Genomic DNA, 26,039 nt, shown 5'->3' with positions numbered 1-26,039 from the left:
CACCCACCCACCCACAAACACACACACACCTTTGACATTTTGATGCCCATCGCCAGAGGCGATGATAGCGGTACTATAGCAGAAGCCATAGCAACTTGTGCTGGGATTGCATCATTCAACAGTTTGCAATTGCGCAAGGGCTGAAGAATTGGACGCCACTATTCAGCCCGGTCTACACTGCACCGCTATTTGAAGTGGCTTTTCCTGGCCAGTGAAAAGGAAAGTAAAAAGACATGAACACACGCACACACACACACACACACACACACACACACACACACACAGTGAAAGCCAGCTAATACGAAAACTACTTACTTAGTGTTAGGAAGAATGGAATCGGAATTTGGCTCGGATATGCTGAGGCCACTCAAAATAAGGAAAACCAACGGGGAGAGTATAATGCTGCGACCAGACATGCATGCATGCATTGCAGAAAGCAGATATTCTATTCAATAGAGGAAAGTACATGAGCACAAAATATCATGTGCATTGCCAAACATGAGAGAACAACAACCAAAGTAGCCAAGACTCGCAACAAGGAGACGTGACAGGAAATTTCTGGCTGAACGAGAAATAAATAGGAGCTCTGTATAACACCTTGCAGAGGCAAGCAGGTTAACAATATCGATAGCACTTGAGACATCGTAATACGGACAGCCTCAATCGCTAACGCAAACAAAGACAGACAAGACCAGCAAACGGGGACGGACACACAGTCCAATACTGCACAACGGTAAAGAAGCAAACACTTAGCCAGAGAACAGAAAGCGGTCGGGAGAAAACCAGAGGACGTAAGGATACAGTCACACATACAGTGGTTTATAGATCAAGAAAAAGAAAGAAAACGAGAAAGACCAAGACCTTGGTTGCAAGAATTGGTAGACACATAATTTTGTTAAAAAGTTACATTTCTTAAATCACCGGGGTTGGATCACTCTACTCATAGTGGGGGGAAATCAGCAAGACTACGTGTTATGGGAGCAGTGACAACAGCTTGTCTACACTCTGTAGTTCTCGTCCAGTGCATGCACATGTATCACACTCACTGTCCGGGACTGCCTCAATCGCCGGACTGCAATGGTTGTCGTAGCGACGGTACGGAACATGGCCATGAAATAGTGTCGCACACAGATGGCAAACGGAACTGACACAAGACGGCACACCTCACCAGGAGTATGAACTGTACATAGAGGCATTAGGACGCTGGCGTTTCATAGCGTCCAAGCAAAAGCCATCACTACTCACCGAGGTGAATTACTTGAGGCAGGTATCAGACCTTACACTGCACCGAAAGTAATCGAACAAACCAAGCTCTACAAGCTGCCTGCAGCCAATTCATACCCAGGAAAGGGCACATTGCAGGGAGCACGGGGAAGAGGAGCTGCCAGTAATAGAATACTGGCTCCTTTCCAACGACTTCTCTAGAATAATCCGTGCTCAAATCATCACAGCAACCAATTCAGCAACAGAGGGCGCTAGTTTTAACTAGCGACTCGCAAGACGACAACAACAGCGGGAAAAGAAAAAAAACACTTGCGCCAACAACAGCGTGATGAGCAGTCTAGACGACTTCAAGGTTGCAGCGCGGTGGGATATCACGGGCCGTAGAGCCCGCTGCCTGGTCAGCAACCGCAGCAACGGCAGCTTGGCCTTCATTGGTGGGTGTTGGGGTAACCAGTGGAACGGCACCACCGGTGCCGATGGGAGTCACAAAGGAAAGGCCAGTTGTCGATGATGACGGGGTAATACGACCAGAACCGTTGGCATCATGCTGCTGTGCGGGTGCAGCGTTATCTTCTCCCTGGCATGCACACAAGGCAGATACAGAGCGTGAGAAACGCACAAAACAAAAATAACACCAGCGCTCCCCGCATGACGCTGTCAAACCAGCACACGACAGAATGATTCAACATGTAGCGTGTTGAGTTAGCAGGCCAGGTACAGGGAAAATCCAGCACTGTGCATCGCATCAGAGAGTATAATCGTAAAACCAGCACAGAACGTGTCTAGGCGGTCTGAGAATGATCATCATTGCGATGAGCGCAGTGTGTCCATCAAAAGCAAGCCTCACAAAACAGCAACACCACCACCAGCACGCACAGGCAAACAGACTCTTACATTCTCCGTCCTGAAATCCTCCAGACGACTGTAGCGACCGAGGAAGCTCTTCAAGACACTGTCCACGTTAAGCTCCTTGCCCTGAGAAGTGAAGAAATCCAGAAAACCATCTCAATAATGCCTACGCGTTAACTTACAGCACAATCGTGCAAAGTGTAGCAAAGCAAACCCGCCACAAACAATGCACATGCAGTAAAAACCTGTCAACGTGACCACCTGTCCCAGAAGACCACTGCAACCAGGACCAAGGAATGCTATTTCCAGACAAATGACCCTGGATAAGGAGACCCCCTGGTAGCAGAGACCAGATTTTGAACGTCCCTTGAGCGGTTGTCCTAGACAGGTTTCTCTGTACACTGCACAATACTTACAAGCAGAGAGCACAAGACCATACTGCAGGAGACCATACGGCCAGTCTCACAATGCCCACATGGCAGTACAGCTATGATATTCTGTTCCACCGGCAAAGACATAGGCGCACACAAGTTTGAAGATGTCGGTCACACGTGCAGGTGATCACGGATGCAGTCACGCTTGCACCGTACAAATCCTATCGGAATAGTGGCATCAACTAGGCCAAAAAGTCACGCGACATAATGCACAATTCACTGTTCAGCCCTATTGAGCTGGCAATGCAGATGGGTACTGTACATACACACCACCACTCACCTTCCAGTACTTGAGGAATGCCCAGAACTTCTCCAGGCCATATAGCTGACCTGCAGAGACCAATAACACACAACACAAGCTTATCAGAACACGGCAGAGGTCTACCCAGGTGCAGTGAGCCGAGCACTCCCTCAAACTGTGTTAAACACACCGTCTCAGTGCCGAATCATTCCCAGCACCATCCTGCACGGAATTCTAATGGAATGAAGTGAAGGTAGATTTCAGGTGGCAGTGATGAAAATCAGAACCAGCCGGAAAAAGACGATAGCAGTACAATATGATTTTTAAGCATTGAGAGTCAGATAGCTCTGCTGAGCAATGGGAATCAGAGGACTCAACATAAGTATCAGAAGACAACAATACCGGGCTCTGCTGCGACTGATCTTGAAGCAAACAGTCCCAGGAGGATAAGAGAACCAGTACAGACCTGCTTGGAAGTCCTTCTGAACCTCTTGCTGGAAGTCAGCGAACAGGTCTCTCCTGAACTTCATCTCCAGACCGTAGCTGTAGAAGCGGAACAGGCACTCCAAGCCGTACCTGAGCAGCGCACAGGACAGGACAGGAACAGCACAGCACAGCAATACAAAGCCGATATCAACGACATGGCCCAATAGGCAATGTGGGAAGAAGATGAAAGTCTTGCGGACTTGGGGGTGGCCATTGCATCAGAGAGTATAATCGTTAAACCAGCACCGAACCAGCACAAAGCTAGATCTAGGTGGCTTGAGAATGATCATCACCGCAATGGATATTACGAATACATAAACGGTACAAGCAGCAATGCCGTGCTCTACGAAGCTGCAAACAGACAGTATCAATAACATGATGGCAGGCTTCGTGCAGCATAGTCCACACATGTGCGTATGAACACTGGGGATCAGAAAGGACAAGACAAGCATTACTTACCGATAGCCGGCAGATGCATCCTCAAGGGCAAGCGTCTTGAACTCATTGTACATTTTCCTGTAACGACAGAAACACCAATACCACTCAATATATGACTCCTAACCCGCATTGATACATTTGAGAGAGAGAGAGAGAGAGAGAGAGAGAGAGAGAGAGAGAGAGAGATAAAGAGAGAGAGAGTGCTAAATGCAACCACAATACAAGAAAAAGATACTTGTAAATTCTCTACTCCTTACATAGAGGAATGCTGAAACTCGAACGGCTGGCTCTATGTTATTACTTGGGTTCTACTACAACCAAGAGTCACTGGATCTCACCTGTTGAAGCGTGCTCGAAGGAAGAATGACCAGAAGCGGAAGAGTGTATTCATCTCGTTGGAGATGCCCACCCCGAGCTGGTTACGCTCTGTACATCGCACAGACACACACGTAAGAAGAAGGACATGAACTAAGTTGAGAACACCGGCACCTGTCCACCAGGAAACTACACGTAAAGTACGTTTTCTGTAGATAACGGACACTTATGTCATTGAGAGCCTGGGAGAGACACCACTCTTCTGTACACCTATATCCCCAAACATGGCCCAAACCCAGCTGAACACTGCAGGGGAATTTGCTCGTATGGCTAACCATTAGGCGGCAAGGAGACAACAATCTAAATAAGAACATGAAAAGGATTAACTGTGTCGTCATTCTAACACATCGTTTCGGCTTCTCTATGCTTGTATAGTTCTCATCAGATAGTGTCCAGTCCAGAGTTACCAAAGACGATCCCCCACCAAAGATTGTTACAAGAAAACGTTCTTGAATCTACAATGATGTCGCCCCTTGAGTGTTGGAATGAGGCACAGTTAATCCTTCTGATGTCAGTCGTTCCAATTTGAAAGTCCTAAATCCAAAGACCAAGCAGTTCAATAAGTTGGGAGAGTTCAAAGGGGAAAAGCAGATTATACCAAGTGTTCTGGCTTCTCCGGAAACAACTGACTTAGGGGCCATCCGTAATTATCGATCTTTTTCACGAAACGAAAAAGTTTAGTTATGACCCCCCCCCCCCCCCCCCCCCCCCACCCACCCCCCTGAAACGAAAAAATTAATTGACTTGAGACTTTGTGCAGAAAATGATCTTGATTGGCTGTTACAACACAGTGAGGCCACATTTTAATTTTGTGTGATTGTGCAAGTAAGTATTTAGTTACAAGTATGTTTTCTTGGAAGTCTGGTACTACTTCTTGACCATGGAAACATTTATTTTCACCTACCACAAAATGAGCACCTCTACGTCTAAACACGGGAATTGTACACTTGCAAATCGTCAGAGTTCCGACATTGACATGATACTGCCAAAACAAGTCGACTTCGGAGCGGAAACAAACGCCATAGCTATCACAGACTTCAGTGGTCGTGCCTCGTTCGCAAATGAGAGCAGCATCGCCCCAGAATCGCTGTCGGAAAGCTCCGTAAGGTCGCACGCACGCCGCGCTGCGCTGCCGTCAATCAGGTACTTGCAGTACGTAGAAAGTCGATGGCCTAAATTTCCGTCTCTGGAAGACTGTCGACACGGGGATAACTCTCCATGGCTTCCCCACCATAAGCACGATCAGATTCTTCCAGGTACATTACGACGACATCGTCTTCAGCGGCTGGCGCTCCCCATATTTGCGTGAGAGTTTACTTGGCGTGCGCCCGGCTCCGTAATTTGAAATTCTCTTGCATCGGCGGCTGGAACGAAGTATTTATCTATCTGTCGTCGGTCCCAGAGTGAATGACCATGATGACTGCTTGGTCCTCGTCGGAGAAGTCATCCGAGGACGGGGACGGAAGGAACTCACTGCACTGAGTACAGAGTGGTATCAGTGCACCCGCGCGACGTACTGTAGATCTACTTCAATGTAGATCTACATCCAGTGAGCGTTGATTTTTCCGCTTTCGATGTTTTTTCAAAACGAAACCGGTCGCTACCCACCCACCCATAAACGAAACTTTTTCGTTTCGTGAAAAAGATCGATAATTACGGATGGCCCCTTATCCCAAATGGCAATGGTCTATTATTTTAAAAAAACTGCACATATAGTATAGTATGACACAAAGGCAGAAGAGAACAGAATTCTGGCTATTGTGTAGTGGAGTATGTACATGGATGAGTGGCCATAAAGAGCAATAACAGGGCACTGTTAAGCATTCCAAAACAGCACTGGTGGAGGAAGTAAAAAAGAGAGAAAACGAAATAAAGATCACGGAGAATTCCAAATCAATGTACATGGAGTACGTTTCTTTCTTACCTTCGAGACTGTGCTCCCGGAACCTGGCGTAGCCCTGTCTGCAGAAGTTGCCTTCCTCGAGCAGTTTGTGAGAGGGATGGTTCATCTGCGAGAACGACCGCGGAGCAGAGCCATAGCTGTAGGAGTACTCTTCAAAGCTGTTGTTGCCGACGCTGTTGACCGGGCTGGCACTGGGTGCAAACAAGCAAAAAAAAGAAAGCAGAATGAATGTATTACACTTAGCAGGCATCTAACACGAACAATAGCTACAGCGGCAGCTAGTGGTAATATGTTGGTCATCAGTTTTTTCTGCTCCGGTCACCCTTCTGCATAGCAAGCGTCCATGGCACGCCATATGATCACAACACACCGACAACTGCCAAAGAGCATGCCAAACAATAGCAACCATTTCGCACAGAACACCGCAGGAAATAATACCACAGCACGGGTCAAGCACTTATAAAAAGCAGCTGCGAGGGCGTTAGACTTACGGCCACTGTCAAAGAACATTCCAAACAAGAGCAACCATTTCGCACAGAACACCGCAACAAAGAACACCACAGCACGGATCAAGCACCGAAGGCAACAGAAAGCATTTATAAAAAGCAGCTGCGAGGGCGTTATAGACTTACGACCAATCAGTGCTCGGCTGGTAGTTCTCGCGGCGACGCGAGCTCATGATCCAACCGACGTGAGCCTCGACTGGCGGGTTGTCAGTATACTTGCTTTTGTGTCTCTGCACAACAAACAAACATACACACATGCTGGTAAAGCTCCATCACAAACCACTGCCTCTCGCATAGCTGCAGGCCTGCAGGACGTACGTTAACAGCAGGCAAACCCACGGGCATGTATCCATCATAGCATTACCCATCAGCGACACCAGCCGGTGTCTAGGCGTACAACATGATCATCATCACAGCGATGGATGCAATACATACATGTGGGTATGCGTGCCAGAGAGCAGCACACCCCCCCCCCCCCCCCCATACACAGCAGGGAAAGCAGAACAGCTGAGACATCAGGCAGGGACAGACAGACACAGGTAGGTTACCTGAAGTAGCTACATGTGATCGTACCCACTTGCCCAACCCGAAAACGTGTCAACTCCATATCAACCAGCAATATCTCACACAATGACCACCCTCCATCTTCCACATACATGCACAGGGGCCGCAACACACTCAGCACACAAACAGCACAGTTTACCTTGTCAGGGGACGGCTGCACAACTTTGTCCGGCACGGGGAAGAAACGATGGGTGGGCGGATCGCGCGACCTGCTGCGACTGCCACGGTTTCTCCGACGCCTTCGCCCACTGCTGGTAGAGTCGGTACGTCTTCTCCGCTGGCTTATTTCAGCCGTACTCAGCAAGCCCTGAAAATAAGGAGACGTTAAGCGAGCGAGCAGCATTACAAGCAGGACATAGTTGAGCACAGAGCGGCGGAAAGCACCTAACATGGCGACGTGAACGCAAATGACTACCCGGGGTTCACCATTGCATCAGAGAGTATAATCGCATTACCCAGCACAAACACCAGTTGGTGTCTAGGTGTACAAGAAAATCATCATCACTGCAATGGTGAGAAGCCAAGACGAGGCACACAGAGAACTAAAGTGCCAACTGAAGTAAAGACCACACCTGCCGTACCATCCAATGGCATGGAACAGCTGCTCTTGGTCAACACCCACACCCACCCACCCACCCACACACATGCACCCACCCACCCACCCACCCACACACATGCACCCACACACCCACACCCACATGCATGCACCCACACCCACCCACCCACACATGCATGCACCCACACCCACCCACACCCACACGCACATGCATGCACCCACACCCACACACACGCACACGCATGCACCCACCCACTGTCCCCACTCACTCACACACTGAGGCAGGCATTGCACTGCACTTTCCAGCCACGGCAGCAATCAATACAGAATGAAACAGTTAGTCCCAGCCACTGGTAACCCCAACAACAAAGGCAAGAGCTGCACACGCTATACCACATTGGCACATACCGATTCCAACGTTAGTAGACCTTCGTCAATGGCCTTCGCTTCGACCTTGTCGTATTTGACTTGCGGTGACTCCGCACCCAGCACCGGGCCAATTGAACGAGCTAACCGGGCGGTTTCAGCCGTTGGCCTTGGTGGCGTTTTCTGAGCTACAACCTCAATCATACTGACGTCCTCGTCAGGCAACTCATCATCATCCTCAGACCTGATAGACACATCCATGCCATTATCACACAATACAAAAACAAGCCAAGCGTGTCATGCTGTGAACATATCGCAGCAGCCCCCATGGTTTTTTTCACCCCGTTTAGTGAACAAGAGAAAACAACCACGCTATTCAGGAGCGCAAAGTTAACACCTCATTATGACATCACTTGTTCTACAAAACTAATATTGAGCATGTTTTTCTCTCACTCAAACCCGACACGTGCCGGCATCAGGGAGTGTTACCATGCTCACATTTTTTCCGTGATTTCCCGTGTCCCTCTTGTCGCTGGCCTGCACTATCCCGTGTACACTTGTCGCACACGAATTAAATTGATCAATCATAAAGTGGTGGCAGGTGAAATGCGACCCCGGCAGCGGTGCGCTCACATTGCAAACACCCAGCGGATTGTAACACTACAGAATAAATAAAATAAATAAATAAATTTGACGGGTTCGCGTACCGGGCAGGTCAAGAACAAGGAGTCGTACAACTCCCTGGTCAAGAACCACCTTTCCGCTTCCGTGGGACGCCACCACCCCATGATCAGGCGTCATATGCGGCTCCTAAACAGCGGGGGAGGATAGATCAGATCCACCAACCAGAGGCCAAAGGCCGCAATCCCATTTGCCACATCCATGTATTACTCATGCCAGGCCACGAGTTCCCAATTAACTGTGTAACACTACAGAATAGAGACCGCTAGAATTGGTGCTGCGCTCCAGCACGAAAACCAGGGGTGGGATATCAGTAGCCACCACTGTACGTGTGGTCACTTGCATGCTACTGTATACGTAGAAATATTCGCCTGGAATTTAATTTCGTCTTTTTTCGTCCAAGGAGCGTTTGGACTAAATTAAATGCCGGACTAATGTCGATTTGTCCAGCTTTTCAAGACACTCTTATGATCCATGGACGAAATTTACAACCGGACAAACTCCCTTGCTTTGGAGTTGGACGAAATTATTGATCGACGAAATTTTCTACTCAAATCAGGGAAGGCATAGGGTGTGTTTGGTTGGTACGATCTAGAACAGGATCGAACGGCTGGTGCACATGGAGCAGCCTCGTGCCAACCAAACGGTACTCCAGAAACAGAGCACATTTTTGTGAAAGGTGTGCCAAACTTGGTGCATTCTTCAAAATGTGTACGGGTCACCATGGTCACTCTGTACGGTACGACGAGTCCAACCCAAAAGCGTATGCACGTAATCATTTGAGACCAAAATCGATGGTCCCGCCAGGTTTCACTGTGAAAAAGTGAAACTGCTCGGTCAGCTCAGGCCTCGAGGCCGGAGTAAGCAGAATATGTTCTGGCCAAGCCAGAACAGGTGCAGCTCCAACCAAACACCCCCATAACCTGAACAGCCTTTTTTGTCTTTTCTTTTTTTTTCTCAAGTATAAATTGATGTGCAAGCTCTCCAACTAGGAAACATAGGAATGTTTTTGTAAATAAAAATGGGCGGAAGAGCCAAAGCAGAGGAGAGAAAAACAGCACATCCGTCGGCTATGGCAGCAGAGAGAACCTAAACAACCAGCATGTATTTTCCGTTCATCACATAAGTCATAAGTCAGCGATACGTACAGCGGAATTAAAACTTTAACATCGTACGGTGGAGCTCGAGTCGATGATGGAGGTGAGGGAAGGGGCGTGGGCAGTTCCACAAAGTCACAAGTCAGCGATACATACAGCGGAATTAAAACTTTACCATCTTATGCTAAGTAATGGTGGAGCTCGAGTCCGTGATGGTGGTTAGGGAAGGGGTGTGGGCAGTTCCAAAGTACTGTAAGACCACCTTTACCAATAAACATTTTACAGACTCAACAGACATCCGTTAGGGCCAGCGAGTTGAAAACAACAGATTATAATAATGCATGAGCAGGTCCAGTCCTTTGTTGGGTTTGACAACGAATTTGTGAGCATTTCACTTCGTCGACCAACAAAAATCGCTGTATACATGTGAGCGCTTCACTACAGCCAGCTTTTTTTCTTTCTTTTTTGAGTGTATTATTTCGATTCCCTCCTACTGGAGGATGGTGGTAATGGTGATGATGATGACGATGGCTTTTCTCAATGAAGATGATGACAACCGGGGAAGTGACTGCCCTGGTGGGTCTGGCGTGTTTTCTTCTTTTTTTCCCTCTCTTTTCTGGCAGTTCCCTTCCCGACTGATCCTTTGAATTATTATTATTATTATGTACTAAGCCATGGCTGAAGCCAATCAAAGGAGGCGAACCAGCCACGGCAAGATAAGCCAACAGAAGCACTGAAAAAAAAGAGAAGTAAAAAAAAAGTAGAAGAGAGAGAGAGAGAGAGAGAGAGAGAGAGAGAGAGAGAGAGAGAGAGACAGAGAGAGAGAGAGAGAGACAGAGAGAGAGAGAGAGAGAGAGGGAGAGAGAGAGGGAGGGAGAGAGAGGGAGAGAGAGAGAGAGAGAGACAGAGAGAGAAAGAGAGAGAGAGCGACATGCAAGTTGGACTGTCCTAGGGGTATGAAAAATGCTCAGAGAGGCCCGCAGGGTGGAGGGCGGGTGTCACAGCATTTCCGTTCATGAGGAAGGGAGTCAACGGCAGAAGAACAAACGAAAACAGCCGAGGGATTTCTTGATAATGTTGATAACGGAGGTGATGATGGAGGCGGTGGTGGCAATGGTGATGATGGGGAAGATGAAGACGGGTTTGGTGAGCTTTTGTTGCCTTCTGAAGAGTCCTTTGAGTCTTTTGATGTTTCTTCATTCGGTGGACAAGCGGCATCCCTTTATGGCATAAAACGCACTGGATAATTAGAACTTTCCCATAGCAAGGAATTTCTCAGATCAAAATCAGTGTACACTGCGGGTATCATTTTAAGCTTGTGCCCGCATGTTAAACAGTTACTAGTAAGTTGCCCTCTGCATGAATGTCAACCTAACACGAATGTATGCGAGTGCTGTCTCCTGGAATTCAAACATATTTCTAACTGGAATAGGAAATCCTATGCAGGCCCCTACACTACAGACACTAGCTGCCTTTTCCGGGGTCTGCTCTGCCTTTTATACCTGAAAAACAAGTACCACCATGCCAGGTATGATTTCTGTACATTCATCAATGATCAGATTTGCGTGGCAAACGGGGGGCTTGAATAAAGGAAGTTGGGGACAAATTTACTTTCGCAATATTGTCTTTAAATTTTCTGGACATGGTCAGGTCTGAACAATAAATATGGCGTCATAACGCAAAACACTGTTCCAGTAGGCCAAAGATCGCAAACATGACGTATTTCCCCCGAAATTCCAATGCAACGGAACGGATACATTTTTATTTCAGTTATTGTTGTTTGAAATTAAAGCAAGGTTTGACTGCATACTATGATAACTATAACGTGCACACTTACCACTCCGCGTTGTCACTGCTAGCAACATTCTGCGAACCGCATGTTTGAACCTCTTCCTCAAATTGGAACTGGAGCTCCTCGCCAACCTGGCATGAACGGAAGGTAGAAGAAAATGAAAATGTTTTACTGCGCGATCTGGCATTAGTGACAACGCAGCTAGTAGCACCGTCTACACAGTAGGTAAAGTCATATCTGCACACAAAGTGCTGGATGCCCAAAGGGAGGTGGCGAGAGCTTAGAATAATCTCGGAGTTGCAATTAAATGTTGTCCCACCTTACTTGTAGCGCTGTGTGTGCTGTTTGCAGCAGCACACCAGAACAAGATACACCGAGGTCGAAGAAGCTACAACTACTACTGGCACAAGCATGTGTTCGAATGCCGGCACGAATGGAAGTACATTATTGCAAGCAAAGTAAAATCAGCCCCCGCGGCTATGCACGCGTCGTCAGTACAATAATCCGTAGCACAGTGCGTACGAAGGACAAGTGTTCAGAAGACCCCATGAACGACACATCGACTACAGGTATGTGCCAAGCAAAGCCACAACACAAAGAGTTCACGGGTGGGATTTGTTTAGACTAGAGAACAAAGACATGCGTGCAGACTCTGCATGGACCCCTAACACAGTAACCAGGCATGAAGGCCATTTTAGCAATGCACCGACAACAAAAGCACCATCCAGATATACTGTAACGCGACAAACTTTCGCTGCGATAAAATTCAGAAGACTTCTCCGAGCAGCACAACATTAAAATCTACGCAACAGCAATCTGGCCAAACACTCCAACAGCACTGAGACATTCTCCAATCGATCGTTTTATTTTCTTCTGCCAAGTTCTGGTCGCCGTACTCCAACGACAACTAGCAAGACTTAGTGGTGTTACGTTGCAAATAATCGCAACAGCTGCGCGCTTTGGATGTAACCGTGCATATACAAACATCGATCAGCGCTGTGAATGTACAGGCAGTGCAGTGCATGTACATGTACAGTGCAAGCAGCGAGTGATACACGCGCGTGCGCGCGCGTACCATATGTACAGGTCTGTTGCAAAACGATCGATCATCGCGCACTGTAGTACATGCACAACATTTCATATTCGCGTGTCAAACCTTCACGATTCGACCCTGCTCGCGAATGTCGTTTTACAGCACACAAGAACTAGCAATCACAGGGCTGCCACTTGCTCCGATTTTTCATCGCCTGTCGGACAAACCGACCGATTTTGTTCCCAAAGAGGGAACCGATTATTTTATTTTGAGCGCTTTTTAGTCCAGTGGACGCATTCGGCGCTTCCGGGTCGCGTTTGGCCAGTCATTGTACATGTACATGTAGCTGTAAAATGCAAGCGTGCTTGCATGTGTGTGGACAGTTAAAAATTTGTTCTGGGGCCCCAAAAGCAAGCCATTTTCCTAAAAAAGTTCACCGGGGGACACCCCTGGACCCCTGTCAAATTTTTCTCGCTCCAAGTGTGGCAGCCCTGCAATCAGATGTCTTGTCAATGTCACCTAACTTACATCCAAGGATTTTGCCTTTGCCTGCGGACGACCAGAAGGCGGGGCGCGTGCTGCATCAGCTTCTGTGCGCACCTCAACGGAGCTGCTGCGTGGCCACCCTGCCACTGCAGAAGAGCCAGCAGCTGCTGCTTGTGGAGCCGCCGCCGTTGCCATGCCGGCGTTGTCCTCGGGAGTGGTATTACCACGCTGCACGGGCATGTCCGATGTGGTTAGCGTGGCCTCAGTCGACACACCTCGACTTGCTACACCAATGACCTTGGCTAAAAGGGGGAAAAAAGATACGAAGCAAGGAAATACATAAACATGTAAATACCTAGGTGGCATCACATCGGATAGAAGTAGACACAGATGAACTTCGGTCTCCAACCACCGCCTTTTTTTCCTGGGAACTCCTCCAACATGCACACATATATACACCATTAAACTAGCCTGGCAAAGGAATCTCTTAGTGCACCTCCCGGGATACAAGTCACATCCCCATCTTTAGGCACCCGCCACATAAATTCACTTTCAAAAGTACTATGGCTCACCCCGTTCTTCAACCTCCGCATATTGTAAACAAAAGAAGAAGGTGAGACTAATATTCAGGAAAGTACGGTAGTTCGGTACGGACTGTGCGGCAGGTGTATACACATACACATCGGCGGCATTTGAAAATTAGCCAACAGCACCAAATTGTTCGAATTCAATATCTCATTTCACAGTTATATAAGGATTATATTTCCCACTGCTTTTGGCATTGGGAAATTGCCGGTCATTAGCATGTTATGTGAATGAACAGCGAACACAAGCGCACTTACAGTAGCCGTTCCGTTGTCCTTTGCGGGTTTCCTTATCAAGAACATACGGCTCCCAGCCGACCGCACGGCGGATCATCTGGCCCCGGACCTCCAGAAACTCACTCGCAGCCGCAGCCTGTGCAGGCAGAAAGCAAGCGAACGAGTGCATCATGGGACGCGGCGACCCACGCATGCGAACCAATAGAAAGTGAAGAAAAAAACTGCTCGTGCAATGCTCCAGTGCACGACTCCCACTAAAGTATAGCAGTACAACGCTAGTCCATGGCATCAGAGAGTATAATCGCATTACCCAGCACTGACACCGGTCGGTGTCTAGGTGTACTAAATAATTCGTCATGTGTCAATGGACAGCTAGCTACTACTTCAACACAAGTACATATTCAGGCAAGCACCACGCTCCATACATATTGTGCTCGAGTTGAAAGCAGTATGTGCTATGAAGTCATGAATAATGTGCTATGAAGTCATGAATAAAAGCAGGCACATTAAACGAGTGTGGTGAAATAAGCATGCCACTGTGCACCAGCTGTGCATGGCTTTGCATCTTGAGTGGACGCCTGGCGAAAAGCAACATCTAAACAGAGCCTTATGTCGTCACGAGCACTGCGCTCGCATGTGTCTTTATGGCATGCCCCACAACGCATATCCTTACCTCTACAACTGCTGCAATGTTGTCGGTGAGCAGGGCTACCCGGCTGAACGTCAGGAGCAAGCTGGCCTCAAGGAAACCATCAGAATCCATCTAAAACAAGGGAAATAACGGAAACTCTTAATTTGGACCAACACGCCACCACCATCACCAAGTGGTAATGGCATGAACGCAAAACAACGTCAAGTATGTGTCCAATCGCCATATATGTAGCTACATGTAGGCATAGACAGATTAAAACAGGAAAGAATGGCAGGCACTATATACTTACCCAAGTGCGAGCGTAGAAATCACCTTGCAAGTTTTCATCAGAGAAATAGAACTCACTGCAAAAATACATACAGAGAGAGAGTGAGTGAGAGTGAGAGAAAGAGAATCAAACACGCGCTACCATTATTAGCCCAAGACATGAGAATTGTCGTCTTTTCCAGGTAATAGGCCATTCACATGACGTGCAAACATTTGCACGCGTGTGACCAAGGTAACACTGGCAAACCGTGATCCAGTTCACACGGTGCTGGGCAAACTTTGCAACCGTCAATGTATCCATAGTGACCTCCCGAAAATGCCGGGAAATGTTAAATTTTGAATTTTCCTTTGTTCAAGCACTGCATTTGCAGTACGCACTTTCAACAACCCACACTTTTCCTGGCGTGCAAAAGGCCCTCGGCCAAGATAAAAAAATCAGTTGCACGTGTGAGTCCAAGTTTATCGTATCCGAGTAAAATATCCTTGGAAACAGTACGATAAAAGTGAGTTTGCTCGTCGTGTGAATGGCCTATAAGCCTTGTGTTCAGTTGCGGTCTGCTTTCTCGTCCTCTCTAGTTGTGATCGAGGCCATTGCGGTCATACTGCCTGTTCTCTGTGTTGACCTTAGGCTTAGCTCTTGGTAATATCGCTATCCATGTATGCGCTCAGCTTGGTTGCACCTCGATGCCTCATGTAATAATGTATTTGATCAGCGAGCTCCGATTTAGGTTCCGCTGGAGTCAGTTTCGCTGAGCCAGCTTTGCACCGTGTAGCTGATTTTGGTTGTTGTATTCTTGTGCGTGCGGCATAAGGTTTTTGCGGTACCTTTTGTTTGGCTGTGCTGTAATGCATTCAGACCAGTTTTCTTTAGTAGTGCTTGGAACAAAAAGAGTCAAAGAGTCGGGGCTACTCAGGCTGGTAAAATAACAAGTCTTGTGAACAATTATACAGTCTTCTGCACCAGTGTGTGCGCGCGACAGAACATAAACTGGTCCTTCGAGCCGGATCCGAAGAGCGAGATCCGTAGTGATTCCGTGAACGTGCCAGAGTAGGGGACGATGGCGGAAGAGGCTCCAAGACGGAGCGCCAGAGGGAATTTTGGACAAAGGCCGTCCAGATTCCTCTCCGACCAGGAATCTGTTCAGAGCCGACGCAAGGCGAAGACGTCCGCACAGTCGGCCAGCGAGTACGATCACAGCAGCCTAGAGAGCTGCAGGAAGGCCGCGATCATACGACGAGAACAAGAGATGGAGCTGGAAACAGCTGAATGGATCGCGGAGTTGAAACGCCAGGAACTGGCCCTTGAGATCGAGCTTGCCAACAAGAGGCTAGCTGTGGAGCGAGCCAGGGCAGCAGAACAACTCGAAAGTTTGACCGGCGCTACTAGTACTGAGTATGAGGGACCGCACGTAGAATTTGCAGTTTCTGCATCTGGCAACGCGGAGATCCATGCTCAGTCGGCGGATGGAGAGCAATCCTCCTCCGACGAGTTCAGTGGCGGTGAGGCGACTGGGCTTGGTGGCAGTTTGCCTGGGGTCCGGAGTCGTAGACCATTGGCAACGGCACGGATCCGTTCCCCAAACAGCGTCCTGAGCAGGGTTCGATCCGACGGAGAGATCCGAGAACGCCCGCCACCAACGAGGAGCAGGGCCAGACAGTACAGGAGCGACGCAGACACATCAGTCACGGTTTCTGGTGTTTTCAGCACACGCGCTCCTGACTCCAGAGTGCCTGCAAGTGACAGGTCAGTGTTGCAGCAGAACACTCAAGCGCAACCTCCGAGTCTGACTGGTGTGAGTGCTAGTGGGACAGTCCAGCCCTGTTTGGCAGCTACTAGTAGTAGTACAAGGCAGAGTGTACATGTAGCATCAAGCAGTGGCACTAGCCGTGTGACAACAGCACATAGTAGTATGAACCAAAGACCAGCCCATAGGCAGAGAGCTAGCCTATTGCGCCACAACTCACCTGCTGGCAGCAACCAGCCTACTCCCACAGCCACCTCTGCACAGGCCCAGCCCAGGAATGACAGACCAGTGCCAACACCAAGGGTCAGGAAGAGTGCCAAGCAAACAGCTGACAAGAGTACATTGAGCCATGCTGCAGCAGAGTTTGTGCAGTTGGCACCTGCACCACAGCAACAGCAAGGGAATGTGTTACTTAGTGGCGGCACGAACTGGCCAGATGCGTGCTACCAGCTTTGCCTGGGCAGGTCCCTGAAGCCGCTCGACTTGCCGAAGTTGACGGTCAGAGACCGTCGTACCTAAAGTGGAAACTGCGATTCCTCCACTTGGTCCATGAGAACCCGCTCATGTCTGAGGACTACAAGCTGGCTCACCTTCGGGAGGCATTAGCCGGCGGTTCTGCAGCAGACTTAATTGCAGACGTGCTGGATGGTCCAGGCGCCTACACTGCCATCATGGAGGAGCTGGATCAATGGTTTGGTGGGAAGGACCCAAACCTAGAGTAACAGGAGCGAGAGCTCATGGCATGGCCTCGAATTACAAACGAGAGAGACCTGACAACAATGAAGCAGTTTGCCGTGAAACTGCGAAACACGTTGCTCAACATGAAAGTGGCCAACATCACTCCAGGCCGTGAGTTGTATTTGTCGATTACGCAGAAGGTGCCAAGGGCAGTGCTGGCGGCATATTTTGACAAGTACGACGATACACGGTGCGACGCTGAGACGTTCTCGAAGTTCCTCAGGAACCAACCAGCTCCAGCAAGCCAACAGGCCAATCAGTTCGGCCGCCGGTTTCCCCCAGACGACACATGCCGTCAATGCAGCACACTCCGGCGGCAGAACATAGAGCCTTGCGGCCTCTCTGGAGACCCTCACCACCTCACGAAGTGCCCTGATTTCCAGAGGCTTACAGTCGATAAGCAGTGGGATATTGTGCGCGGGCACGAAGGTGTGTGCAGCTGTTGTCTCTCCCGTGGTCACTGGTCCAAAGAGTGCAGGACCAACTGCAGCATATGCAAGCGACGCCACCATCAACGATCGAAGAGGGAGTAGCAGAGCTGATCAGGCAAGGTGGTCGCCAGCGGACGCCAACGGTGGTCGACGAGAAACAGCACACACGACCTTGACCATTGACACAACTCTAGCGGCTGACAGGAAGTCGGGAGAACAGCAAGGAACAACGGGAGAACAGCAAGGAACAACCCCTGCACCATTGTCATTCATGACTGCGCCGGTTCTTGTCAAGTACCGTGACAGATGTGTAAGAGGGACGGCACTCTTAGACCCGGCATCTTCAACCAGCTACGTTCGGCAGCACATTGCCTCAGCAGTCGGAGCAGACGGCCCACGTGAGCCACTAACCGCATCGGTCTTGAGTGGTGAGGTAGTGAGCGGAGTGTTTGAACACGTGACTACCGACGAGACCCATGGCCTCGTCGGGACATCACCAACCTCGTCGGCAGCGAGCACCTTCTCACAACAGTCGTCATGGTGATGACTATGACTGTTACAGCTGACGAGCTGAGAGAAGGACGCCATGGGCAGAAGTTGGAAAAAGACAAGAAAAAAGAAAAAGAACAAAAGAACAAAAGAAAAAAGAAATATAAATTACAAATAATTTAATTACAGAGGAAGACAAGAAAATAACATCACAAATCCTTCCAGACGTGATCCCTGCAGCGGCAGCAACGTGAACAATACTACGGCGGCAACACGACGACTTCTACACAAAAAACGAAAATTATAGAAATCCTACCAACCCGTAGAGTAACGAGGGTCCGAACCTGGGTTTTCCCAATACGGTTCAAATGGTCGCAAGACCGGGACTCTGCCAGCCGGGTTATGGTTGTAGTCAGGAGCACTACGCGTCCTCGCCTTGTAACATGCTGTCAAAATCGAAAAACATGTTAAACTACCAAGCAAGGCTTCTGTATATATGTGAGTGAGTAGGTAAGTCAATTTTCAATTTTTCATGCTTTCGCGCGGAACATTTCTTCGAGTTCACAGCGAGTTTTTTTTCAGGCAGCTCATACGGTAAGACGGCCAACACCCCAGGCTATCGCCAGGATGGAAATGCACTGTAACATAAACTTTAGTACAAATATACCTGGTATGTTCTTTTGCACAACACTGATATGGTGCGATTCCCTTTCTACTACTAGTGGGATCGCTCAAAATCGGCTTTTAGATGCCAAGCTACAAAAAAGACAAAATTGTGTGTATATTCTTCTACCATAACATTGAGTTGACGGTATTCATCTCGTCAGCAGATTTTCCAGGAAGCCTAAGTCAAGGTGATAACCACTTGCCAAGGGAAACCAAAGCAAAGTTCAGTTCAAGGCAATAGTTGAGGGTGCAATTCTCATTCTCATCCCGACGTTACATGTAATGGGGTAACAGGATGATGGAGCAGGCATCGGAGTTGGGCACTGATTGAGATACTGACTGTCACTCAATGAATGCTTTTAACTGATCTTTTCAGGCAATTTTTCTTTACAGTACAACCGTCACTGTTAGCTCTTTTATAAAACATACTTCTGAAGTATTTTTTAGTTTTGACATACATGTGTACATGATTGTGCAACATTGTTTTTGAGTTTTGCCCGTACAAGAGGCTTTTCTCACTAAAAAAAAAACTCACAGCTGAGCGGTAAGGCGCATCTGCTGGTACTCCAGTTGGTACTCGGTGCTATAGTAATATGTATCTGCTGGCACATAGTACCCATCGGGACCCACATACACATTGCTGTAGTAGTCTCCGTCTTCTACACAGCAAAAACAAGATTACACAACCGTAAACCATACACAGTCAATACATCACCAATCCGAGTAGTAAGTAGGGGTCCACAGAGTACCACACAACACGTTACCGTACTGTAAACATCATTATTCTAACGAGGCGCATATACAACGACTTCATAAAATTGACTGGTTTACGTGTACCAAAGGTACCGATTCTCACTCATTCTCAATGCTGAATAGCAACAGTTTATGTATCGATTTCTGTATAACGATGTTAACGACAGATTTCTCTTCGTTAACTCGTTAGAACTAGCACTTTGTTATATATATATGGGTTTTACAGTACGAGTGCTTACACACGCAGTGGGCTTGGCAACAGCTCGATATAGGATGAGTCCGGATGACAAAAGCCCAGACAATACATTTACACGAGCAACAAATGATTCTCTGGCAGTACACTTTTGCATGAGCGCTTCATATGAAGAGGGAAATTGTGCCATGAAACTCGCACGGAATGCCCGGGTGTAGGTCTTATCCGAGCCTGTACCAGATGAGCTTCACTGCCATGCCAACAGGAAAAAGACACAATGATAGTAAGCTATGGCAGATGACATTACCTGTATACTCTTGGGCCACCATCGTGCCATCTTCAGCCACAGCATACTGGCTGGGGTCGTATGCTGCTTCCGCCTGGCCATTGCTCAACCCGTTGCTAGCACGGGCACCACCGCCACGGCCACCGCCGTGCCCGCCGCGAGAGCGGCCTCGGCCACCGCCATTGCCACGGCGCCGACCAGAGTTCCAGTGGCGGCCTGACCACTTGTCACCGCGACCAGACTCATCATTCCACGACGCATTATCGGCACCGGCGCCTCCAGACTCCAGAGGCAGAGGAGCCCATTTCTTTTTATCTGCGAAAGAACACAATTTAACAACCAACAAAAACATACTTGGTCCGGCTCATCGCAATTGTCGCTTATCTATCGCCACTAAGAACAGGAGTTTTTTTACCGCTCTGTGAAATTTCCAATAGGCATAGTGAGGAAGCATGATACATGAATACTCTCCGCCACAAGAAAAACATTTCAGCGATGGAATCTGGTGAAGCGAGTCGAAGAAAGGAAGCAAGGTAAGCAAAATGCACGAAATAAATCAGCGAAGGAGCGCGTTCTTGCACTCACACTCTTACAGGTCCAGAGTTCATTCAACTCTCCATCACTCGAGCTGTGGCGCCGTTACACGAGCTGACATTTGCTGGTGTCTAGCTGCTGGCGTAGACTGGTACAGTGGTAGAGTATCTCTTGCTTTCTCAGCCTGTCGTATGGCAGCAATGGGAAAGGAACAGTTGCGGCTGTCACTTCGGTGCTTGAAGGAACCGTGGGCAGTGTGACCTGTGTGTCGCCACAGTGTGTTTAAAGCCTTCGAAAGAGGCATACAGGCCTCTCCAGACAGCTTGTTCCCCGGAACAACCAACACGTTGGCCGGGCGCATCGCATCAAAAACACCTTTCTTCTTCAGCATGACGCTCATACTCCTCTGCCGTGCAACGCTCTCCAGGATGTCAGTTGCCCCTACCACAGTTCCGGTCTTCGGGTCGCTGCGCTTGGCTTTTTTTGGCAACACAGACAGATTCCCACTTCCCAAAAAAGTCGAACACATCGCGATTCAAAGCGCTAGTACAGTCGCGATTTTTTCTTTCGTGCCTCCTTTGATCTTGCCATCACAACCTCCCAAGCAAAACTAAGTTAGATATCGTGATTGGACTGGGTTTTACCTGTCAAAAAGTGCGTGGGAGATAAGCGACAATTGCGATGAGCCGGACCAAGTAATTACAGGACATCTAATGCTTATCAGCAATAAAAGTACTACCGTATGTCAGCGCCGTTAAAGCCATGGCCTTATATTCGAGACACCGCTGCTTTCCTAGATATTTTAGATGCGAAATGACTCACCCACTACGCCATGCCATAAAAGTCAAAGTCCACACAGAAATTTCAATCTAAATCTACTTGTTCACCCATCCTGCTGGTAGTGACTGCACCCAATTTCCAAAACTTGCTCCGATCGCTTCGATTTTGGTCTCATTCGATTCTCCCAGGCGTAGTACATAGGAAATCTGCAAGTATTATTCAAATCGGCCCAGCCAATCTTGAGTTATAGTGATTTGAAGTGCACCAAGTTGGACTTTTGCTGGAAACAGAAATGAATGGGAGTGATGGGAGAATCGAGAACGACCGCACAGTCAGTGCATGCAGTACAGTCTACAGTGCACACGCCTCGTCACTCGAACTGCGCGTACGAAATTGCATACTTTGGTATGCTGGCGCAGAACAAATTCGCTCGTAGAGGAAGACGAAAGCGTCTCACCGCCTTGTAATATCACATGGCCAGTAGTTTTACGACGCTGCGACCCGACCAGAACAACCCGAAATTCATACCCTGAAAAAGCGCTGAGCGCAGAGCTCCTAAATTTTGTCGTATGGAAACGGGACTTCGGGTCTCAATGGCACGAACATCTCTCCCAGATAAAGCAATTTACTCGATGCGATATTCTACAATTTGACCTGGCCACGCCGAAATGCGCTGCCATGTCGGATTCTCCCATCGGAAGTATAGAAACTTGTTTCCAAAAATCAGCGTCTGGGTGCGAGGGAGTAAAGTCACTACTGCTGGGCTGTAAGTTTGTAAGCATAGTACTTATTCCTCCATTTTTACAAAACATACTTCAAATGTCATTCCATTTATGAAGCCCATGGCTTTATAAGTGAGACTGGTTTTATAATCGAATATACCGCCATGGCTTTAAAGGTGCGGACATACGGTAATTTCAAGCTCGTTATCACCATATATAATAGCACTACAAAGGTGCGTTGGAGTGGCTTTCGAAGTGTTTGTAGGCCGTTCTCCTGCACCTGCAGAGCACTCAGCACCATAGATCGACAGAGAAGATCCCCAGCTTTCAAGATAGCTTAAGATGATAAAAATGCGCAACTGGCGAGCGAAATGGCGCTACTGTTGCTGCCCAATGAGAACATTGCGTGTAGTGCAAGCGTGTGTGCCGCCGGCCAACAATGTAGTAAGTGCTCTGGCACTGAAAGGATTAAACGAAACGTTTTCATTTCGGGATGGGTTAGAGGAGTTTCGCTTTGAAAATAATTATTGAATGCACACGGAGAATTGCCAGTACCACTGGGCGGCGAACATTGAAATTAATATTTTCTTGAAATTCGTTATATTTGCAGAAAGGGTGGGCGGGACTGACAAACACTAAAGCTCTTCGTTTTGAAAACAAACAAACAACAATCGGTAACCCCGGACGGCCCCTGGCAAGCAGCAAAAGAGAAAGAACTTACGCTTCTTTTTCTGTTCTTCTTTTTTTGCTTCAGATTTTTTCGCTTTCGACTTGGAGCTTGCTTGGTGGCCACCTTCTTTGGAAGACTAAAACAACAACAATAACAAGTAGCATGCTAGGTGTGTTTGTGAAATGAATACACAAAGACCGGAAGAAGAAAGTAGTGAACCTATCAACATCACGATAAGGAATTCAAGCAGATGGGCCATAGTAAACTATGACTCCGCTACGCGTGTGTACACAAACATATACGCGTGTGTACACAAACATATACACGCGTACACACACGCGCACGCGCGAGAGAGACATTCAATTCAAGTCTAAGCAACTACAGCGCTGCTCAATGAAATTCGAGTGAGCGAGCCAAGTCCTTGCCGGGCGCTCTGCAGCCGTGGACCTGAACACGGGATATAAACTGGTTCAGGGCGCAAACTTGACTCACACAATCAGATTTCATTGAGCAGCATTGTAGAACAAGAGAACAAAGTCGTTCAACAAAGTTACCTTGGATGTTTCATGCAAGGGCGGCCAGCTTGCTGCATCGTCCGAAAACTCCTACATCACAACAAAAGTGGACAGTACATATTCGGCTTCTAAAGGAATTCCATAATGAGGGTGATACGGACCACCAGCCGCATCCCCGTGGACACATCTATTAATACTGTCAATGTCGCGCGAAACACAAGGTACACACCACGTACAAAAACAAATTGGAAACGCGGTTTTGGTTCGTGGTGCATGCAGCCAATGCGTCTCCAAAGCAACAAGGCGTGCTCAGCAGTCGTGGAGAAATCACGTAGAGGCGAAACCCAACAGCGCTGATTTTACGTATGAAAATTACTTGCAGTTCCTACGTTATTTTCATACGTAACTCCGTAGAGTGAAACCTCCCTACTATTACTACTAACTAACGAATGGACTCAGATGGAGAGTCAAGGATAAATTTACAGAAGAAAAAAAGTACCAAGGAACTACAAGTTGCGCTATAATGTCCATTAACACCACCAGAGCTGATTGGCAGTTAGTTGTAGAACGCCAGTACCGTTGGTCAGTGTCGTGAAACGTTATCGCATGAGCTGATGTTTAAGTAACTGGTGGTGTTGGTTTTATAGCATAACTTGTAGTTCCTTGGTACTTTTTTTCTATATTAAAGCTAACTAACGACCAAATTTTAATTGTGTTTCATGCTGTGTGGGTAATTCAGTAATAAAAACTGGTTATTATAAAAGATTTCAATAACCTACGAGGAGACAATAGTCGTAAAACGGCAATGAATAAAACTAATTGTGCACTCATGAGACATAACCATGTACATGTATAAAACAATACTTATTACTAAATGAAAAAATTCCATAACGTTTTCTCGTGACTATCATCAGTGGAACATCGTCACATGGTAAGAATCACTAAAACAACCAGTTATATAGCTAGAATAATATTCACAAAATAGCAGCTCGCGGTTACACATAGCGTCAATTACACCAGCAGTGTGAGTTTATGCATTACAATGTAAATGTGAAAAATGTAGCGGTAAAATACTAAATGAATGAGGCAGCTATGTCACATGTGTGCGTGTGTGGACAACAAAGGGTGAGGGCGTATTACTTGAAGAGTGTGAGTGGTACAACGTTTTCTTTCTGTTTACACAGAACAGGGTCACGTGTCCGAATATAGACAGCTTCTAAATAATACGCACTCACCCTTTGTTGTCCACACACGCACACATGTGACATAGCTGCCTCATTCATTTAGTATTTTACCGCTACATTTTTCAAATTTACATTGTAATGCATAAACTCACACTGCTGGTGTAATTGACGCTATGTGTAACCGCGAGCTGCTATTTTGTGAATATTATTCTAGCTATATAACTGGTTGTTTTAGTGATTTTTTACCATGTGACGATGTTCCACTGATGATAGTCACGAGAAAACGTTATAGAATTTTTTCATTAAATTTTAGTAATAATTATTGTTTTATACATGTACATGGTTATGACTCATGAGTGCACAATTAGTTTTATTCATTGCCGTTTATTATAAAAGAGACCATTTTTGGAGTTGAGAAGTGAAGTTTCCTAAATATTATAAATGTGTTGCAACTGACTTTGAAAAAATCATACATAATACACGTGTACACAACTAATTGATGCATTTCGCAACATTTCGCAACAAAATAACACAAAGTACAATGTGGCCTGTGGCGAGAGTGATCACAAAGTTCTATGTCTGAAATATTAAGATCAAAAACGATGCCACTGATCTTACCTTGCCACTGCGACCTTTCTTCGTTGAGTGATGGGTTTTCGGCTTCGGTGCCTTCGCAGTGTTTTCAGCTTTTTCCTTGCTACGGTCGGGCTGGGAGTCCGCGGACTTGGCCGATTTTTCACCGTTGACATGAGCAGCACTAGCACTCCCTTCAAGAAACGGAGAAATAGAACAATAGTAAACATCGATGCACGCACGTAATGGTAAAAAAATTAACAAACCCTGAACATGGTGGTGTATTTATGATCAAAGACATGAACCACGAACTGCTACGGCTTCCAAATGTACAGATAAAACTGCTCACCTTCATCTGACTTCTTCCCTTTGCCGCCTTTGGTCCAAGGATTGGTGGATGGAGGGAGTGCGACTTTTCTACTTTTTTTGCTGCTGGTCGGCTTCTCTGGAGCAACTTCCTTTTCTGGCTGTTCGGGTTGAGCATCCCTTTCATCATTGGGTTTACTCGGTGAACCCGGCAACTCGTTGTCGCTCACATTCGCATCACTCATCCTGGGTGAAGGAACAAGATCGGCCCAAGCTGAGTTACCACCATTCTTTACGGCCTGAGGAATTGGGAGTACATCTGATCCTGAGGCTCCTTTGCTTGATTCAGCGTTGTCTGCAGCAGGCGCCTGCGACGGACAATTCTCATCGGCCATCCTATTGCCAGTATTTTGTGAGAAGCTAACTACAAGATACGGCTGGGTCAAGTCCGAGTATTATGTGCTCGAAGCGTGCAGTAAAATTGAGATAAAAAAAACTCTCCACGGCCTGAATCTACGGAAAAGATTGTTCTTTATTGACAGAAACTACATGTACAGAACGCAAAGCGGTTCAACAATATTCTGTGTTAGTGCTAAACAAGGTAGATGCCGTGAAGAAGGTGACCAAGACGAAAAAACCTGAACGAATGCCCTTCGGCTTCTGAATCAACATCTCCTTGCAAC

General features: G+C 47.4%; 1 protein-coding gene across 1 annotated transcript; it reads right to left on the bottom strand.

Moving 5' to 3' along the window:
- Positions 1–299: 299 nt before the first annotated feature.
- LOC135812678 (la-related protein 1-like) lies at positions 300–26,039 on the bottom strand (the record flags this gene model as incomplete). Its single annotated transcript, XM_065325954.1, is given in 21 exon segments — positions 300–1,801; positions 2,119–2,199; positions 2,788–2,837; positions 3,215–3,324; positions 3,694–3,750; positions 4,011–4,098; positions 5,972–6,141; positions 6,583–6,686; positions 7,160–7,327; positions 7,985–8,186; positions 11,558–11,643; positions 13,074–13,333; positions 13,874–13,988; positions 14,526–14,615; positions 14,794–14,848; positions 19,376–19,499; positions 20,094–20,387; positions 22,830–22,914; positions 23,333–23,383; positions 25,096–25,244; positions 25,400–26,039. Coding segments are annotated over 21 exon segments (2,931 nt in total). The 3' UTR covers positions 300–1,561.

This window comes from Sycon ciliatum, chromosome 1 (assembly GCF_964019385.1).
Source record: "Sycon ciliatum chromosome 1, ocSycCili1.1, whole genome shotgun sequence".
NCBI lineage: Eukaryota > Metazoa > Porifera > Calcarea > Leucosolenida > Sycettidae > Sycon > Sycon ciliatum.
Note: the sequence above shows the minus strand (reverse complement) of the source record. Positions and strands in the feature narration are given on the sequence as shown.